The 21,049-nt window shown below is 41.4% G+C and overlaps 1 protein-coding gene across 3 annotated transcripts; it reads left to right on the top strand.

The window, feature by feature from the left end:
• Positions 1–670: 670 nt before the first annotated feature.
• On the top strand, positions 671–13,507 carry COX18 (cytochrome c oxidase assembly factor COX18). Of its 3 annotated transcripts, none has more exons than XM_074992041.1 (6): positions 671–1,085; positions 4,094–4,194; positions 5,043–5,206; positions 7,723–7,844; positions 9,707–9,814; positions 11,285–13,506. In XM_074992041.1, exons 1-6 carry the CDS (start codon positions 777–779, stop codon positions 11,456–11,458), a joined length of 978 nt encoding a protein of 325 aa, XP_074848142.1. In that variant the 5' UTR covers positions 671–776; the 3' UTR covers positions 11,459–13,506. The 3 variants fall into 3 exon arrangements, with proteins under 3 accessions (XP_074848142.1, XP_074848143.1, XP_074848144.1); XM_074992042.1 differs by having other exon boundaries at positions 947–1,085; positions 4,090–4,194; positions 11,285–13,507; XM_074992043.1 differs by lacking the exon at positions 671–1,085 and adding an exon at positions 1,372–1,691 and having other exon boundaries at positions 4,090–4,194; positions 11,285–13,507.
• Positions 13,508–21,049: the final 7,542 nt, after the last annotated feature.

Here is a 21,049-nt window from a genome sequence, read left to right as displayed (position 1 = left end):
TGCGGTGAGCAGAGGGCAGATGCTCCCCCTTCGAGTACACCTTCGCTGCCGGGTTAGGCGGAGTACTGGAGTCAATGGCTGAGCGCGGCCCACGGCACCCGCTGGTGGATTGCTGCCCACGGGCACCCTCGCCAGGCGACACCAGCCGCCGAGGCTCTGCAGCCACTGGGCCTGAGGTGCCTGCGCCCTTGTGAGGACCCAGCCGCGGGCAGCCCAGGCTGAGCGGCGGGAGGGGGTGGGGGCGTTACAAACACCCCTCCCCTCTTGGCAAACTGTGGTGTCGCAGGCCTGCTGGTCACCCCTCCCCCCGCCCGGCGCTGGCACTGCCTCACGGTGCGCTTAACTCCCCCCGCCCACATCCTCCTCCTACTTGCCCCCTTCACAACCCCTACAACAAGCGACCCCCCGCAAAGGTAGGGAGCAGGGAAGAGCGACGGCTTCAGCAGCTGTCAGGGCGCATGCTCGTGCTCAGCGCGCCTCACGGAGCGCTTCCGGCTTCTTTGCCTGCCCTGCCCCCACCCCCTCGAGGCTGACTCCGCGCCAGACCAGGCCTAATCCATCATGGTGCCGCTTCCGCAGCTCCGCGCAGGGGGCGCTCTAGGCCGCGTCTCTACTCTCCCGCTCTCTCGGCGGCTGCTGGCCGGAAGCGCTTGTGCGCTGCCGCCTTCCTTCCGGGTTGGGGATGGGGGGTGGCGTTCGCCGCGCGCGCGGCTGGCGGTTTGGGTAGCCCTTTGCCCCCAGTCGCCGAGCGGGGCGCGTGCCCGGCCGTTGCCGCGATGTGGTGGTGGCGGCGCGTGGGGCAGGCGCTGCAGCGGCCCGTCCGCGAGCGGCTCCTCTTGGCGCCCGTCTGGAGGCCGCGCGCTGGGGTCGCCGCCGTCGCCTCCTCGCTGCCCAGCGCGGGCCCGGGCGGCTTGTACGAGGCGCTGGCCGAGTCTGCCCCCGTGCACTGGGCGGAGAGCGGGCTGGTGGCGCTGCAGGCGGGCAGCGGGCTGCCCTGGTGGCTCAGCATCGCGTGCGCCGGCGCCGCGCTGCGCACCGGCCTCACCCTGCCGCTGGCCGCGCACCAGGGCTACATCCTGGCCAAGGTGGGTCCGAGCCCTGACGGTGTGGTGACTCCCGCCCGTGCGGGCGCCTCAGGGCGCGGGCCGGGGTGTACCCGCGCGCTTGGCACGAGCCCGCTCTCCCCGGCTGCTGCACGTGCCTGAACACGAGTCTCCCCCGCTCCTCACCGCCAAGTGTCCTGTCTCCCTCCCCTGCTGCTGCACCTGCCTGAGCACGAGTCACCCCCCTCCTCCCCCACGGAATCCCGGGGATTCACCCCTTAGCAGCCCTTCCCCCACTGCCTCCCTCCGGTCATTTCCCGCCCTGCCCTCCACACTAGAGCATTAATCCCTTCTTATTCCTGGCCCCTGCCGGCTGCGTTCTCCGTTGCTTCCCTGACTGGAGCTTATTGTTTGTGTTTGGGGCTGCGCAGTAAAACACTCCAGTCTGAGGCTGCGGTGTCCGGTACATGCGCCGCTCGCAGCAAAGAGGACACCGGTGTGTGGTGCTTCTGGGCTCCACTCCATGCGCGCGCCCCACTACTTGGTTGGACAAGTGTGTGGTGGCGGCGGTGGCTCCTGCCTCTGCGTGGTTCGTGCCCTGCTACGCTCCTGCCTCAGTTCTGGCCTCTGCAGCTCCTTCCACTGCAGGTTGGGCCCCCTGCCGCTCCGTATTTTTAAGTTTATTGGGAACTGAGGAACTTTCGAAAAAAAGGAGGATCCTGAACAGGAAGGAAGGGCAAGATTGTTTTATTTGGGGTATTTTTTTTTAATCGGGGGTTGAGAGGAAAGTGGGAAGGTAAATGTGAACTGAACAATCGCATTCATTAGCCATTAGGGGTGAATTTATTAAAGTGGGATCCTTGTAAAGGAACAGGAAAGAAGTTAGTAAAGAACAGGTAAAATCTTGTGAGTAATAGTCCATATAGTTTTTCAGAGTGGCATTCTGGCTATGGTCAGGCCATCCCTCTGATAGGCATAATATGCAGCGCCAAATTTTGTGGTGCCCTAATGTAGCCGTGTGCTGCCTATAGACTCCAGCCATCCCAGGCCCTTCCCCCCTCATTCCACCTCCCAAGCTCAGCGCTGGTCTGGTGGACTGCCCCCTAGTCAGTGCCCAGCCCTTGCTCTCCAAGTGGCACACACACACAACAGGGGGCATCAGTGCAGCTGGCAGCCAGAGAAGCAGCACTTTCCTGTTAAAATTTGTGCTTCTCTCCAGCCAGCTGCACAACCACGTGCTGCTCCTTCAGCCCTTGCGTCCCTCCCAACCCTCCTCCAGGTTGCCAGTCCTGGACTGGACAGACTGGATGTAACTACAGCAAGTGGCATCCAGGATAGGAAAGCTGACAACCATTTTACCCCCAACTGCAACTACCACCACTCCTCAGACATTAGGAAAAACTTCTTATGCAGGTGGTTAAGCACTGGAATAAATTGCCTAAGAATGCTGTGGAATTTCCATCACTGGAGATTTTTCAGAGTTGATTAGACAGACGCCTGTCAGGGATGATCTTGCAGAATACTTATCCTGCCATAAATATAGGGGACTAGACTAGTGACCTGTGGATGTTCCTTTAAGTTCTACAGTTTGATTCTATAATAGGCCATATCAATGGTCCATTTTGCACTGTATCCTGTCTCTGAGAGTGGCCAATGTCATATGCTTCTGAAGAAATCAGCACATCAGGGTAATACTGAATGCTCCATCTTCTGATCAGTTCAAACTTCTGGCAATTGGAAATTTAGGAAACCCAGAGCTTCAGGTTGCATGCTTGGCCAATTAGCTAACAGCCAGTGATGTGCCTACACTTCAGGAACTGCTCTCTTTTTAAACCCAGTTATAATATTGGTGTACCCATCACAAGTCAATGGGTTCCAAGGGTTACCTGTGCATTGTGTGAAGAAATACTTCCTTTTGTTTAAATGAAATAGGCAGCATTTTTAAATCACCTGACTCTATTTCTTGCCTTATTGGAAAAGTAAATATTGCCCTATTTGCTTTCTCCATATCATGCATAATTCTATCAGCCTTTATCATATCTCCCCTTAGTCCTATATTTTAAGATAAACAGTCCTTTTTTTAATCTCTTGTCATACTGAAGCTAATCCATACCCCTTTTCAAATTTGAATGTCTTTTTTTACATGGGAGAACAAAACAATAGATACAACTAAGGGGCTCATTTCACCATGCATTATGATATTTTCTGTTACTATTAATCCTTTTCTGAATGGTTTCTGGCAGCTGTTTTGATTGTCACTGCATACTGATTGAATATTATCCTAGATTTATCCAAACGGACTCCAAGATCTCGTTTTTAAGTGATAGGTATTAATTTAGACCCATAATTTTGTAATGATATTTAGGTTTATTTTTTTTTCCCAATGTGCATTACTTTTCACTTACCAACACTGAATTTCATCTACCATTTTGTCGCCCTGTCACCCAGTTTATTAAGATGCTTTTCTAACATTTTGCAGTCAGCTTTGAGATTAACTACCCTGAGTAATTTTGTATCATCGGCAAATTTTGAAACCTTCTGGCAAAAATATGACCGACTGCAAAGAATCTAAGACTAATTTTTCTGTGCTGTGTCCTGATCCTGTTGAATTATGTATGATTTTTGCTATCAACTTCAGTGGTTGAAGAATCAGACCTTAAGTCTGATAGGCTGCACAAAATATGGGTGAGGGGGTTCCAACATGTGGGGGGGTTGTTCGTTTTGTAAATCTCTTTGTGGTAAAACATTTGGGTACAGACCCTTTTAAAAGCCCAAAAACCAATAATGAATTATAATAAAAACATATATACAAGAGTGGGTTGTATCTGATCTGGAGAGATTGATGTGTCATTTGTTGTTTTTGTTAGAAATGCTTAGGCAGTGTCACTCAAATTCCAGAAAAGTCCAGCATACTAACAGGCAACAAGCTCTCACCACTGTAGTAATTCAATCTACAGTATACAAACAAGAAGATGTGGTACAGGGGGATTGGTTATAGATGGTGCTCTCTTATTTTGCTGTATAATCACATCTTCATTTTCTTTAGCTAGCTGGAAAATTTGCAGCCTGAAATTGAAACCATGTCTAAGCGTCTTCGCTACGAAGTTTCAGTTTGTAAGAAGCAATTGGGTTGGTCTGAAAAAGTCGCTAGGTAAGATAACAATTTTACAGTACTTTCCAAATCTACTTGGGCTGAAAATCAGAGTCATGTATAAAGATGATGGTAATATATAAATAAAAATATATGGAAAGTACCTATAAATGTGACACTGAAAAAATGCTCTTTGACTTTTTATATAAAACTTTTCTGTGTTATTTACATAAATATTTGAGTATACTCATTTGAAGCACTGAATCTGTGATGGATTAAAACTTGTAAGACCAAGTTTCGTTTCCACTGAAGTCCATCTGGATTTAATTGTTGACTTCAGTGGAATCAGAATCTGACTAATTGCTATAGTGTTTAAATCTTTGTTAGGGACTGGCAGGAGCTGGCTGTGTCAGCTTTACTCTCTATATATTTTTGTTTGTTTTGTTTTTGTTACTATATCCAGTGATTCCCTTATGCCAAAGGAATTCCCAGCTCTCCTAGTATGGTATTGCCATTTCCTTTGCAGTGTCAAAGTGATGTAAATGAGATAAGGGTGCAGTTTGAGAACCTGGCCTCTGTACACTAAGAAGCTTGTAGTCTTCAATCAGATAAATATAGCACACAGACTAATGTGTTGGACAGCATTAGGAATCATGATGATGACGAAGAGGTTAATGTTAGAAACCCACAGAAAAGAAAATGATTTGAAGGGTAAATTTGGAGATAATTTCCAGACAAGAAATGGAAGGCTGTCTTTGTCTATATAGAAAGATCTCCCTCTTCAGACTTCATTGACATGGTACGTCAGTGAAATATTTGAAATGGATTAAGTGTGATCTGCAACCTATAAATTATTTCAGCCTTTGAAATGTTATATTACAAGAAAATTTATTTTGTTTTTCAATCAGCTTCCATTTCAGGAAGAATCTAAGAAGGATTGTTTCAGAGTTGTATGTTCGAGACAACTGCCACCCCTTCAAGGCCACTTTGCTGATGTGGATACAGATTCCAGTATGGGTCTTTGTTTCCATAGCTTTGCGTAACTGCAGTGTAGGTGCAGCAGACTCAGAAGGTAATCATTCCAAACAGGTGTACTGAAAATATACATGTGGTATCATAAATACACTTCTCCAGTTACAATTTTTGCAAACATAATTTTGTTTTAAATGTAACAATTTTAGTTGTTAAGTTTGAGATGTTGGTTTCATGAAAATATAGCCCAAACACGATCAAGTGACTCTCATGAACTTCTGATTAAACATGTGGTAGATGCCTTGCCATTGGTCCATGAAATCCAGAAGCCTACATCTGGCTTACTCCTGTTCTACTTTTCACTGTTCATTCTTCTGGTAAATCAGGAACTCCTTCCATCCATAGCATAGCCATAAAGTAATCTTTCTGTTCATAGAGTTCATTTGCCAGCAATGCTTGCAAGAGCAAAGTGAGGTATAGTGGATGATCACTTAACAGCTGTGCTGGAATTTGAGGTCTAGGAACAATCTGAAATGTGTTAAGTCTGCTCTTTGGGTGTTAAATTATTTTGTGTGCGCTGCAAGCCAAAGCTATAGAAGTCATATTTAGTATGTAAAGATACTCATGCAACAATACAGTATGCAGAAAATTAAGCTCTGTGGTTTCCTTTCATGATGAGGGCTTGACTCTAGGTAATCTAAAATGCATTCATCACGTTGGTATTTTATTTTATCCTATCTGCATTGTTAACATTTAAAAACTAGCTTGTGATATGCAGGGTTAACCCAACATCTGATGTTTTGGCATTGATTAAAATACCATGTGATATCTTGGAATACAAGCCTAACAATTTCAGTCACTTCGGGTTCCTTTATTGGTGAGTGTTGTGTCTTTAATGTCATCTCCCATGTGAGAGAGACTTTGACTTAAATGGGCAGATTTTAAAAATAATTATAATGCTTTTGTGCTACTGGAACATGGTTTTATTTATATTATTGGGCTAAATAACTAGTTAGTCAGCCCAATAAAGTTTAGCTGTTAGGCAATTTTTTATTACTATAACATTTTTTTGTTTAAGGGTAGAAGAATCAGAATGGTATTTTTCATGGTCTGATTTTCTCTGTAATATTTTCCTTTTCTTGTCAGATGGCAAACTGCCTTCACTTTTAATCATTTGGATTAAAAGCCTTATTTTAAAAATATATCCTTGTACACAGAAAGAGAAACTAGTAATTTGTTTGTAATGTAAATTTCCAACTGATAAATACAACAGTCTCTCAAACCTATTGTTTGGAATTCTTTGATTTCTGTCTTTTCCTTATGTCACCTAGTAGATTTTGTCCTGTCATTTCAGAGTTTATATGTAGACACAGGTTTTAAATTTATAGAATCATAGAGTCACAGGGCTGGAAGGGACCTCAGGAGGTCATCTAGTCGAGCCCCCTGCTTCAGGCAGGATCAACCCCCACTAAGTCATCCCAGCCAGGACCTTGTCAAGCCAGGACTTAAAAACCTCAAGGGATGGAAAATCCACCACCTCTCTAGGCAACACATTCCAATGCTTCACCTCCTTCCTGGTGAAGTAGTTTTTCCTAATATCCAACCTATACCTCTCCCTCTTTAACTTCAGACCATTACTCCTTGTTCTGCCATCTGACACCACTGTGAACAGTTTCTCACCCTCCTCTTTAGAGCTCCCCTTCAGGAAGTTGAAAGCTGCTATTAAATCACCGCTAAGTCTTTTCTTCTGTAAACTAAACAAGCCCAAATCCCTCAGCCTATCCCCATCATAGGTCTTGTGCTCCAGCCCCTTAATCATTTTTGTTGCCCTCCGCTGAACCTGCTCCAGCACATCCACATCCTTTTTATGCTGGGTTGCCTAAAACTGGACACAGTATTCCAGATGTGGCCTCACCAATGCCGAATAGAGGGGAACAACCACTTCTGTAGATCTGCTCGAAATGCTCCTCCTAATGCACCCTAGTATGCCATTAGCCTTCTTGGCTACAAGGGCACACTGTTTACTTATATCCATCCTTTCATCTACTGTAACCCTTTGGTCCCTTTCCGCTGTACTGCTGGTTAGCCAGTTGGTCCCCAACCTATAACAGTGCCTGGGATTCTTCCGCCCCAGGTGCAGGACTCTACACTTCTCCTTGTTGAACCACATCAGATTTCTTTTGGCCCAATCCTCTAATTTATCCAGGTCGCTCTGGATTCTCTCTCTGTCCTCCAATGTATCTACCTCTCCTCCTGGCTTTGTGTCATCCGCAGACTTGCTGAAGGTGCAATCCAATCCCTCATCCAGGTCATTTATATTTGATACTGAGTGTGAATAAGACTTGAATGTGAATTTGTGCTCCTGTCTGGCAGGGGAAGGAACTTTCCTATTTGGGATTAATATATTTCATAATATCAGTTTCTTGCTCTGTTTCTATGGGAGGGGGAAGTTGTTAACTTTGCCAATTGGCACCCTCCAACAATTTTAAAAATGTGTTGTGGCAGAGTAACGAAGGTGTTTACTTTGAAAGTCCAGTTTAAAGAAAAATTGTGTCATTTTGACTGGGTTTATGGAGAATGACATACTAACTATATATATTTCAATGTATTTTACAGTCCTTGCAGTTCAGGAACAACTGTCAATAGGTGGAACCCTATGGTTTACAGACCTTACTGTACCAGATACTACATGGATTTTGCCAGTCTCACTTGGGCTGCTTAATTTGCTGATCGTGGAGGTATGGTGGTGGTAAATATTACACCATTGTAAAAATCGTAATTCTTTTTTTAAAGTTAGGACTGGTTCACAACTACTTTAGAAATTGTGAAAATACCATCCCAGCTTCTGATTAATTCACCCTAATTAATGGTCTGGAAAGGAAAAAAATGTGTAATTGTTTCAAGTTGAGGTTGTACGAGTCCTGCACATTGTAGTTGCTGAAAAATTCTGATATGGCAGTTCAGAATCTCTTTTTGTGTTGGTTAAACTCAGAAAAGTTTACTTGCCACTCCAGAATGCTTCCTGTGACAATACATTAATTAGTCTATCACATCTTATTATCACTGCAGCTTACAAAGGTTAAGGTTTTGGTGCCTGAATAATAAGTTCCATTTACTGGCAGCTTTCTTTTCTGTGCTAGACCAATGTAGTTCCACTTTTAGTATATTATAAGGGATGATTGTGGGTGCAGTGGGCATGATTCCAAATAAGCTGAAAACTTGGTAAAAGCAAACTACTGAAAATAAGTTTAAAAAAGTAATTGAGAAAAAAGCTCTTGATTATTAAATTAAGAAACTAAAGGAATTCAGAGTATAACCTCTTACAGATGTCATCAAGATGAGGAGGAGACTAGAAAGAGTCCTCTCTTCAATTTTCCTTCTTAGCTCTTACCTGTTTGAACCGATTTTCCAACTGAGCATATATATCATTCAGTTTCTGGATTTGTACCTTCTCGTTCTCTTTGATAAATGACTAGAAAAATCTACCTAGTAGGGAAGAAAGTTTCCTTCCACTCCGGAAAAGAACTTGCATTGTACTGTAAAATAAAAAAATACATTCTTTTTTTAAAGTAAAAGGTAAACAAATAATTTTTGGCAGCTAAACATTTTGTCTCTTTCAGAATTAAAGGTAGTAAACATTGCATAGTGTATGTCTTTCAGAAGATGTTAAATGATATGTGTAAAATCAAGAATGTTCTACTAATTTTTAACTCTAACTTTTTTATATATTTGTTACATCATAAACAGGAATATATCCTATGTATAAAACGTAAGTTCATAGATATCAGAGCACTATACGCACAAGTCTGTGGTCTCTTTTTCAGCATCTTTCATGAGTTGTGAGATGCTGCTTTGTTGTGTGGAGAGGCAGGATCAAACAGAAAATAACAATTGAAAGAAAAGTGGCTTACGCTTTACACCAGGCCTCTTGTTGATATAGTGAAATTTTTGTTAAAAAAAATTAGAATGTTTATGATTATTAAAACAGCTAGAAGAGTTTTGATTCTCCATTTCTTGCTCTTTGGCAAAACTGCAGAAAGAGTTACTGTTTAGTCTCTGTAGCAGTTACCCCTCACTCTTCATTGCTTTCCTGTATCTGGAATTTATTTTTGTTCAGTTTTATTTTTTCCAAGTAATGTGGATTAGTCTTGCAAAGTCAAAATCAAGATTTACCTGCACATGTTCTGCTTCTTTTCAGTGATTCATTAAGCAGGTTGGGGATAATGATCCATATCTTCTCAGTAGCCATCGATCAGAAGACTCTGCTAGAGGGTCGGGATCTTCAAGGCTTATTTCATGAGCAAAAGCTTTTCTCCTGTGAAATAATTTTCTCTTAAAATGTTTTAGATGAATGACATACTGTTGGTATAAAATCTACCAAGAAAGGATTGAGTACTAACTTTAAGGCACCAAACAAATTACTGGAAGGAATTTATGAATGTTTTAAATTTACTTGATTTGAACCTCCCAATAATTGAAGAGAGTGTGAACAGAATATTTGTGTGAAGCAAATCTGTTTTAACATTGAATGTGTTTATTTAGTTTCCTTTATATTTAAAAAAAATCTCTGGTGTGTGTTGTTTTGTTTTTGTGTCTTCAGATCTTTGCTCTGCGAAAACTTGAACTGTCTAGGTTTCAGAAGTACGCTACCAACTTCTTTCGGGGGATGTCGGTACTGATGATTCCTATTGCTGCATCTGTACCTTCAGTAAGTACAGAGCATAATCATGTGTAGCATCTGAGACTGCATACATGCGTGTCTGTGTTGGCCAGACTTGGTTTATGGTGCTAAAACTGCAGCCCAAGGGCATGACCTATATTGCAAACCATAGTTAATGTTACACTTAATACAATTTTAATAGCAATGACTGCACTCAAAGCGTAATGTGTGAGGATTTGTAATCTGTAAGGGTCATCATTCAGTACTGCATATGGGAAAGACGGTGGTTGCATTTATATTAAGATGCAGCTTCTAGAGTCTTGCAAAAGTGTTATGTGCATTGTTACAAGCACTGCATGCATCATCATATATAAGATACAATAACGGGTAACTTATTCCAAGGAGTTTACAATCTGTAACACAGGCATAGAAAAGACAGGCTGTGACACCCAAAGAAGAACCTGAGTTCAGATGCTAAATGAACAAATGTTATGTGGCTCGTGGTTTTGTGCCTCCTGCAAGTAATACCGGAACGGAGTATTGTTCACTCTGTATAAGGGAGGACACAAAGTGGTTAAGACTGCCATCACCATAAAAAAAGAGGTTGGTAGAGAAAGTAAGAAACAAGATCAATTAGTTAGTGGAATGGGTTTCTTAAATTTGGTTTGTTTTAATTATTTTGTATGTAATGTGTATTTTTTTAAAAACATTGTTTGAATTTAACAAAGCCTCCTGTGATTAAGCTATTTAGTAGAATAGTTGATCTAAAACCTACTATGCAAACTTCTATTATTAAAATGAATGACATTTTTACACAACGTTCATATTATGCTACATACTCAATATGTATTTTTTAAAAATATTAGAAGTAGCTTCTTTCTGGTATTTTTGTGAAATATTAAAAAGTGAGAGCCCATAAACTCATTGTTGCTAACATCAATTTTTGAAGTTGAATATTAGAAGATGTTTGGAGTTGGTCTGTCTTTGGTTGACCTTGTGAATTGAAAGGCAAACCTTGCTCATATGCAATGTCATCTGTCTCCAGTTATAAAAGGCTTGTTTATGATAAGGTGTGAACAACTTATAATTAATATTTACTGAATTTTCCGCGAGAGAATCTTGAAAGTGTTTTGGAATAGATTTTTACTTGAAGAAATGCATGTTTTTGTGTTTGAAGTGGTTCAGAGACTTTTGTGCACAGTCATTTGGCTTTTCAAGTGTATTTAGACAAAAAGCGGGGCGGGGGAAGTTCAACTATAAATTTAAAACATTGCATCGTGAAGTGTTGTCAATTGTTAGCATAAATTACATTTTACAGTAGACTTGAGAAACTCTGAAAAACGGGGTTTGCAAAGGAAGTATTGCTTAACCGTAGCTGTTTTTTTACCTACAGATACAGGCAGAGTTGAGTTCCTTAATAAGGAATAGTCAGTTTTTTAGTTTGTGAAAACCTCCTGGGATTGAAATGCTTTTATTGCCCTTTGGATTGCTGAATGCTGTGTTCCTGTCTCCCTGCAGTCCATGGCTTTGTATTGGTTATCCTCGAGCTTCATGGGACTCTCACACAACCTGCTACTGCGCTCTCCAACTTTTCGTCGTCTCTGCCGCATACCAAGGACCAAGTCTGACTCTGCCACTCCTTATAGGGATATCGTCTCTGCCTTTAATACAAAATACTTTTTAAAAAAGTGATTAAGTTTGCACTGGTGGAAGAACTACCTATACAGGCAACTTAATTTCATGAAAAGTCATATTATGTTGAAATGTAATAATTTAATATGGAGACAAGTCTCTGCTCCTACTTTGCAGCTGCATTGCCGTAGTGCATCTGGTGAACACAAACTAGGTCAACAAGAGAGCATCTCCAACCAACATAGCAGCGTGTGGACACTGCTTTAAATCAGTGTAATTTGGTTGCTTGGGGGTGGCTTTTTCACACCGTTAAGCAACTTAAGTTGCATCAACTTACATAGTAGTCTAGACAAACCCTGGATGTCCCTGTGAAACAGGATGTGAAAGGCTGCTGTTGGAATTGCATTTTTTCCTAATAAAACAGCGGCTTTTTCCAACATCAAGAGGTGAAGTGAGTAATTGTATTAACTATTTAATGCAGTACATATCGTTATTTTATTTTATTTTATTTTATTGTTCATGTATTGTTTTATATGTTGAGATTTCAATTAATAGCACTTCTTCCCTTCATTAGCAAGACAGGATGAAGATTAATGTTAAAATTGAAGTTGATGCTATTTCTTCTGAGTTTGTTCTTAACTGCAGGCTAGTGAATAATATGTAGCTTTTTTGGAAGACTGGGTTAGTAAAGATGTGCTAGGTCTCCGCTTTCGTGCACTTGTTCCAGTTCAGGTTCAGACTCAGTAACTGACCACATGTAGTCAGTTTGTTGGTCCATTGAACAGTTCTGATGGAACTGAGATGGGTTTTCTGTGAAACTACAAAGGTGGATTAGTTGCCCACTTTTTTGCAGTCTCATCAAAGTAATCTGAAACAAGAGAGGGATCTGTGGATTTACACAGCATAAGAAAAGGTTCACTGCCACTATCCGGGGGAATAGGTACAGAACTTTGACTCAGGATGCCAGGGTTGTGTTCTCAACTCTTATGTTGAACTTGTGCAAGTCACTGCACCTCTTGCATGTTTTAGTTTCCCCATAGGATAATGATACTTTCTGCATGACAAATAAAACAATGTGTTTTAAGAGAAGCACCCATAAAGGAATTAAAGCCCATAACATAAAAATGAAATTATTTTCATTGAAAGCAAAATGGTGCACGTATGGGAAGCCGGTTTAAATAATGGATTAAATACACAATGGTTGTGTCTACACTACCTTCCTACTTCAAAGGGAGCATGGTAAGTAGGTTGTTGGGAGACAATTAATGAAATGCTGCGCTGCATATGCAGCACTTCATTAAGGTACCGGCAGGTTAGCCACGGCTATGCGCGAGCCAGCACTTCGAGGTTGCCACGGGGAGAATTAGCTTAATGAAGTGGTGCATATGCAGTGCAGCACGTCATTAATAATCTCCTGACACCTTACTTACCATGCTCCCTTTGAAGTAGGGAGCTAGTATAAACAAACCCAATGTCAAATGCAGAAGATGTTGGGGCTACTCACTGCACACGTCCAAAGAATAGTAGCCATACATAGTCTCTCACACCTGTCTGCACTCATATATTTTACTTTTGTGGGTTCCTGCCTTGATTTCTTTGTAAATCAGTAGGCAGTTGCGCCTTTGTTCTTGTGGACCTGCCATGCCATTGAAGCTTCACATCCTTCTCCAAAAATATTTTTTTTCTTCTAATCATGTGCAATTTAAAATGGCCACTCTTGGATTCCTTGCTTGTTACCATCCCCCCCCATTGCTTCCCCATGTTTGTATCAGACTTCCTTGTTTGCCCTAAATCTTTCCAGTTCGTGACTTTTAATGTAGATCATAATTAACCTCCAAGAGCAGAGCTTAAAGAAAGTGACTTGTTTTATAAATACTTTTAAAATGACAAATGCTGGATTCAGTTTTTATTCAAATCAGTGGAATGGTTCTGATATAATTTGTTGTTAACCTGAATCCTAAATGCACAACTAATGAAACCAGAGCAAGAAGCAGCATATTGCTTATAATCTACCTTTCAGTGTTTGTCATGCCATTAGGACAAATTCCTTGCTTTTGAATTCTTATGATTATTGCTGTATCTGGCCCATTAAACTTTCAAAACAGAATCCTGAACTGAATTCTGTAGGGAAGAAATGCCTCCTTTATTAGAGATGTGTGCGTGGACCTGGTGGAAGAGAGACATGTAAGTTAGGGTGTCAGGTACAGAGATGAGAAACAAGCTGATTGATGCTCTTCAGCCAGTGCAGAGAAGTGAGTGCTCTGGTGGTTTTGGCTGCTTCTCGCATAAAATAGAAGTGCAGTTGTTGTTCCATCAACTAGCTGAAATGCTTCTTGCTACAGAAAGCTGTAGATGGTGTTAATCCATGATTTGGCAGTTAAATAGTGAAGATTTTTCACATGTTTTGTTTAAAATGTAAATGTTGAATAGTTAATCATGCTGTTGTTAATCCATAGTCCCCAAATCAGAAGTGATAGAAACGTTCATTGTTCATTTAGCATAGGTTCACTGTGGCATACTTGACTTAAACCCTTGTACTCTGAGTGGAGCATTGGTCATCTTCAAGTCTCCTCCCCATCACTGTGTCTCAGGACAAAACTTCTAGATGACTTCAAGAGTATACCAGTTGTCCTTCGTTCTCAGTAGATCTTCTCCACGAGGTTCGATATTCATGGTAGAGAATATAAAATATCACCATATCTGGTCTACAAACATTGAAATAGCCTACAAATTTTATACTGTAATTAGGGTTGAAGTGAATTTAGTGTTTCCATGTAAACTGGTAGACTGTCTTACAGACAGAAATCCTCCGTTCACAAAACAGGCATTAAATTGGCTGTGGCAGTTTCCCTACTGTTCACTCGCTAATTGCTTTAGAAGAGATGCTACCAGTGGCAGAAGGAGGGTTGTTTGTTGTCCAGGTCTATCAAATCCCTGTACTCTGCTTAGAATATTGCCATTTACAATGATAGTTTTTGTAATGGAGTTCTCATCTGACTGCAAATGGCTACCAGCTCTCACAACTTCCATGTAAGACAAGCACAGTTTTGAGGCACTTATGTAGCATAGGGTGTTTTGTTTTTACAAAGAGGTGCTAAGCACAGCGTCTCACTGAATTCAGCTCCCACTGTGTGAATTCAGCACCTTTAGAAAAACTAGCCACAAAATGACTTTTATGAGGCACCAAAAATCAGTGAATGTTTTTGAAATAAGTCTACATTTGTACTCTGTGGTAAAGCTTGCGCATACTGTGGAAGGTGTCTGGGAATAATACATAGCTCTTTTAGTACTTAGTAGACCTCAGAGTTCTTTACAGAAGGAGGTTAAGTACATTGGTCTCACTGTGGCCTTTATAATCAAGTAGTAGTGCTTATGCCGTAGGTATCAGGGAAGCATAACCTAGTTGCAGTACTTCTGTCTGTTATTTGTATTCTCAGTGTGCATGGAGATACACTGAATCACAGGATCCAATACACCTGCTTGGCTGTGCATACAACATAATATTCAAGAAATACTTCTTCTCTTCCTTGATACCGATGGAATACGCACTACTTTTCCAGAGATCCAGTCACAGATAATAAAACTACTTCATTCAACATAGAAATGCAGAGCATCTTGGGCACTGTATATACAGTACTGCGAACTAGAGTTATCCCAAGGAACTGCAGTCCTACAGCTTGTCTGGGATGCTCAGATGCAACACTAGAATTTTCTTCACAGTCTTGCTCTATTTTTACACTTGCAAGAAAGAAAACGAGACTTGTCTGTTTGCAGATTGAGTCAGTGGCTCAGTGTCTGAACTCCCAGTTATTTTCTTCAAGTCACTAGATTGCAGTTTTTGCTATCAGCTTATGGTTTATTCAGTGACACTGCTTTAAAAATATAAACTGAGTTATTTACTCAATCTAAAGATTTCTTATCAAAACTACATCAGTTTATATATTCTAACATACAGGTCTAAATCCTGAACTCATTTTATTTTCTACTTCAGGGCCAGCATACTTGAACAGTATACTGTACAAAAAAAAAGACACACCCTGCCTCAATTAGTCAGAGATCCCAATTCTGTACATAGGCACCTATTAACTATAAGCATTATGGAACTAGTCATGCAGTTAAACAGATAAATGTTTGCAGGACTGAGGACTAAGATTTTATCAATTTTAATTATAAAGTGGGTTAAGATATATTTAAATATAACTTGCTTTGTAAGATAGAAAAAAGAGTCAGTGAAAATAAATGAAATACTGGTCTTGGCATCAGACAGAATAGAAAGGAAGAAATAGAAGTAGAATGGTTTGTCCAATGTTGCCTTCAGGTCTGATTCCTCCTCTCATTGAAGTCAATGGGAGATTTTCCATTGACTGGATTTGATACAAGACCTACCCTTTCACAAGCCTGCAAACTCCTATTCATGTGCATAGTATCATTGATTGTATGGTACTTCTACGTCCTTAGCCTAAGAAGAATGAATTTTTAGGGAATGGTCAGATAACAAGACATGGAGGTTCATAACTCAGTGTGAATAAAACAAAGGCGGAGAATCCAAAGGTGATAAAGGCTGGTCACACAATAAGTAGACTGGAGTTCATTATCACAGGATGTCATTGAGGCCTGGAACTTTGTAAGGTACAGAGGAATTGGACATTTACATAAATAAGAATATTTAGAGTAAGCACATGAAAATAATGCTTACCCAGCTCTGCAAAATGCTTAGAGAGCCTTATGCTCAGTTTTCTTTTGGGAAACTTTAGGAAAGCTGGGAATCAATTTAAGAGAATGCTAAGTATCCATTCCATTGCATTCAGAGCAAGAGAAGAATAAACATGGAACTGCCTGTAGGTGGCACCTATGGACTGAAAAAATATAAATGTATGTGTGTGTGTATATATATATATATATATATATATATATATATATATATTTGATTTTGTGTTACAGGGTCAGCAGCAATACTACTTATGCTGCTGGCTGTATTATGAAAGGTTAGATATTGGGATATGTTCATTCACCCCTCCATAGCCCTACTTTAAGAGGAGGTTCCTGCTCTTAGGATCCTAATTGTCCATTGGGTCTTCCTGTTGTGTTCAGCTTCCCGATGTGTGTTACCATGGGCACCTTTGAAATGGAAACAAACAGCAACTCCTTCAAGTTGCTCTTTTTGTCCTAGCTGGCATCTTGGTATGTTACATGTTCTACCATCAATCATTTTATGCCTTCTGTAGGGGCAATAGCTTTCCAGTTCATCCATCTGTCCCAGATGTCATTTGATATTTCATCACAGCACAGAGATTCAATGAAGTTAGGCCCCATGTTTTTTTACTGTTCAGCAGAACAAGTTTTGCTGTATTGGGGGATCTTTTAAGGACGGTATCAAATCCAAAGTGTTAGTGAACTTCCAAGGCAGGGAAATCTGGAGGCAGTTAGTATCCATAACCTGCTTCTGTGTCTGCATAGTGAAAGCAAACCAGCCTTCCAAAAAGATCAGACTTGTCCATCAGATCTACAGGACACAAAGAAGATTCATATATTCAAGATTCAACATATTCAACTGGTAAGTAAAAGCCTCAAGGAACGGGGGAAATACCTGTTCAGTGTCATCAGGAACAATAGTGGTGAACATGGAGCAATGTTGGGATGGAAGGATTCTGGGAAGAGATTATCTTCCATCTTCATGGCAGTTATGTAAAGACAAATCTAGATTCCTAAACAGCTGGGCAAAGCTTATGTATTATTAATTTAAAGGACAGTTTGCAGAGGAGTGTGTGGCTTTTTGTGTTGTTTTTGTTATTAAGATCTAGACACAATATTTAACAAATCAGTTCTGAAGATAATGTGAAAGCAATTATGATTATTTGTGGAGCCACAAATTTATCTGAAACTGATACCGTAAAGTTGGTAGCAGTTCGTGGTCCAATTTGTATTGCCAGTGCTAAAGTCATCAAATCTACTCCTCAGAAATTCACAGTTCTGAGAGAGTAAATTATCAAGGTTCAACTATATTTCAGAGGAAAAATGTCACTGCATATTTGTAAAATTGCAGGTGTTTTTACATACTAAAAATTTAAGTAGTGCTCATACAAATCTTCCCTTCTTCAAATTCTTTCTTGCCCGCTGGTGGAGGAGGAGAATTGGACAGGGGTGTCCTACATCCCAAGCAAATGCTCAGACCACTGTATTTCAAGTGATATGTCATTGACTTCTCCTTCTCTGGCTGAATTTTAAAGTGGGACTCATCTGGTTGGCAACCTTTGAGCATGCCTACCAGCTCAAGCCCCATGTATGGCTTAAGCTGCCAAACACTTATCTTCCCTGGTCCGGAGTCATTGTGGGGAGTACATGTGTTTCTGCCACAAAGCTCCCTGAGGGCTTTTGAAAAATAAAATAGGCTGAATGATGGCTAAGTTGTAAGAGAGGAAGCAAACATTCTTCCCAAGACCAGGGGTGTGTGAAATCATGCCTGAGAGTTGAAACCACAAGTTTCAAATAGGCAGAGGATGAGTTTACAAGCTCCGGAAACACTGGCAATGGATTCCTCCTGAACAAGCCATTCTCAGTGAAACAAAGTATCTTTTGTGGAAGGAATTTCTGCAATATTAGATAAAAGGAATCCTGTTTGTGTCAGTAGTGCTTTTAATCAAGCCTGCTGTGTACTCTGTGGCAAGCTGCGCCTGAATTCTGCAACAAGGGCTTTTTGCCTTCTGTAAATTTTGTAGAAGGGACAGCAGAGTTAGCATGCAGAAGGCTCAGATTAAGATCCAGAAAGCTTCTCTCATAGAGGCAACACACAAGTAACTGGCAAGATTATATTTTCCTGTTTCCAAGTTTGAGTCGGAAAGTCCCCTTCATTATCTGTCAGCTGTAGATCTGTCCCACATAAGGATCAAGCCACCTAGAAAAATGTAATGCCCAGCCTGTAGTTTTCAGTTGGCACCTATTGCCTTCTCTTTAGCTGGTCTCAGTTTAACCCACAGTGGGAAATGGGCTGTTGACCACAATTGAGACAGAGGTTTGGATGAACTCGGGCATCACTCTGGATTGAAATTCACTGAACGAGGAGCAAGGAAGGAACATCAAGAGCCATCACATCCCGAGGACAAGAGGCAACCGCTCCAAGCCCTGAAAATTTTGGGGCTCTGCCTCAGAGGGAGGCAGGGAGATGAGGCGGTGACCACAGGAGAGGTTGGTCCTGCACCATCCTCTTCTTTTTTTTTTTTTTTTTTGCCTGCTGCAGCCACCCAGGCTGGAGCTGACTTATCCATTTTCCCTAGTGGCTGCTGCGTGGTTCTAGTGCTCATCCAACTCACTAGTGCATCTCCAGTATGCAGTCTGTGTAGGGCACCCTGTGGCCTGACCTTGCCCTTCTAGGTTTCTGTCTTCATGAAACAAGACCTTTCCTTTTCTGACACTGGGACCCTCCAGGAGTCCATGAGGCCCTTCCAAGCAGAGGTGAGTCTATCAGAGCCCTTCACCCATGTCCCAAAACTGATGCTCTTCCAGTTGCCCCACGCTCCCTATTCCACTGCCATTTCCTCCCTTCTCCCAGCTCTTTTGGTGGGGAGGGGGAGGTCTTGCCACCAGGTTCCAGGCTGGGGTGCATGGGGCAGCCCTTATCATCCACTACCTCAAGGTTTTCCTTGAATTTTTCAGTTCTCTAGCATCAGGTTCCACCTTTGGGGTTCCCCTTCCTGCAGTACTAGGATCTGGGGACCCACCAGGGCTGGCAGATTGTAGAAAAACACCAGAGGGTTTCTACTGACTCTTACATTTTTTGAGCTGTAAAAACACTTAAGTGCTCTAAAATCTTGGAACTCTGCCTCTTGGGGATGCAGTGTAGCACTAATGATCCAAATGTGGCGTCATTGACCAAGCCTGAGTTACAGGTTTCTCCCTAAAACCTGTTTCTTTCTGGTCTGTTAAACAGAGAGCAAGATACTGAGTATGTTTAGATGAGTCACAGACAAATTTCATTTATGCAGATGGTGTGAACTCACTCAACCATCAGTTAACTAAGGATAAGCCAACCTCAACACTGTAGGACAAGGAATTTTGGAAAGGCTACCTATGAGGGGCTACAATTTCAGAATTTTATGTGGCAATTTGATTTTGCTGAATTTGTAATCAGTCTGAGGGAAGGGGGGAATTAGGCATGGGAACGCTCCTGAGGCAGGGGCCAATATTAAGAGAGGAGTGGAGACATAAAAGGGAGAGTGGTGAGGGGAAAGGAGGTTGTGCGGAGGGGAGAAAGATAGGGGGTTCCAGTGAGGAAGCCATAGTATCATCCAGGTCTTCTAGTGCACCCTCAGACCCTTGTGCACCTCATGCCTCCTCTCTGCTACTCCTCCAGGCTCCAGTGCTCCCTACCTCTACACTATAAATGCACCTATAGCCCCAGCCAGAAGCAGGCACAGAGACAAATGGGGAAAAGTATATCTCAGGTGCAGAAAAGAAGACAGGAAAGAAAGAAGAGAGAAAAATGAACAAAACACTGCAGGGTTCACTGGAAAAGTTTGCACTTTGTAGAATAGTTTGGCTAGCATGGGAAATGCTGAATTAATGAAGTTCAGTAATCATACCTAGGCTGAAGAAAGTGCACAGGCTGTTGAAATAGAAAAAACTGATGCCATTTTCACCAAAGAAGATATACTATGATCCCGCAAATTGGCCAGATTTATGCAAGAACAAGACAATAGATATTTCAGTGGAGAGAGGGCCTGTGAAAATTACTGGTTATAACTATGTTTTCCAAAGAATGATGACAATTGACACTTTTCAGAAGACTTCTACACATAGTTTGCCAAGTGGAGAAAGGGTTGAAAGAGATTGGCTGCTCTACTCCACAAAAGTTGATGCAGCTTTTTGCTTCTGCTGTGAAGTGTCCCGCTCAAAAATGGCAAGCAAATTAGTAAAGGAAAGCTCCAATGACTGGAAACATCTCAGTGATAAATGGTGATCTCATGAATTATCCAAAGAAAATGGATTGAAATGCAGAGATCGTCTGCAATGAGAACGATGGATGAATACACACTGCAAGAAATCAACAAGGAGGAAAAACAGTGACAATCAGTGTTCAAACATTTTAGCAGTTGTGCAATATCTGAACATAACTTAGCATTTTGTGGAAAAAATGCAAAGCTTTTAGTAACATAATAATGGCAACTTTCTGGGATTAATTGAAATGCTAGCTAATGCAGATCCTACAATACAAGAACATGTTAAATGCATCAAATATGTGGAAATCCCTGACCATTATTTTGAGCCCTGTATTCAAAATGAGCTAATCTTGATGATAGCATTACAAGCAAAGAAAAAAATCTTGAAAAGGTGAAAATTGCAAAATACTTTGCAGTTATTCTTGACTGTACCCCAATCAGAGGTCATCAAGAGCAAATGTTCCACATTATGGTAATGTGACTTTTGAAGAATTTGAAGTGTAGGGAATGTTCCAGCAGGAGCTCTATACTGCTGAAGGATTTGCGGACTATGTCCTTTAGAGATCGTTTGCATGAAAATGCAAAGGTGTACACATGTAATGCCTTTTGAACAAAGCTTGATGGGTAGCAGGTGAAGCATAAAGATTTTGTCTATTGTAAAGTCACAACTTATGCTATCACCCAGTGTAAGAATTGTGGAGTCTCTCCAATGCTTGAA

Source organism: Carettochelys insculpta, chromosome 4, assembly GCF_033958435.1.
Source record: "Carettochelys insculpta isolate YL-2023 chromosome 4, ASM3395843v1, whole genome shotgun sequence".
Classification (NCBI taxonomy): domain Eukaryota; kingdom Metazoa; phylum Chordata; order Testudines; family Carettochelyidae; genus Carettochelys; species Carettochelys insculpta.
Note: the sequence above shows the minus strand (reverse complement) of the source record. Positions and strands in the feature narration are given on the sequence as shown.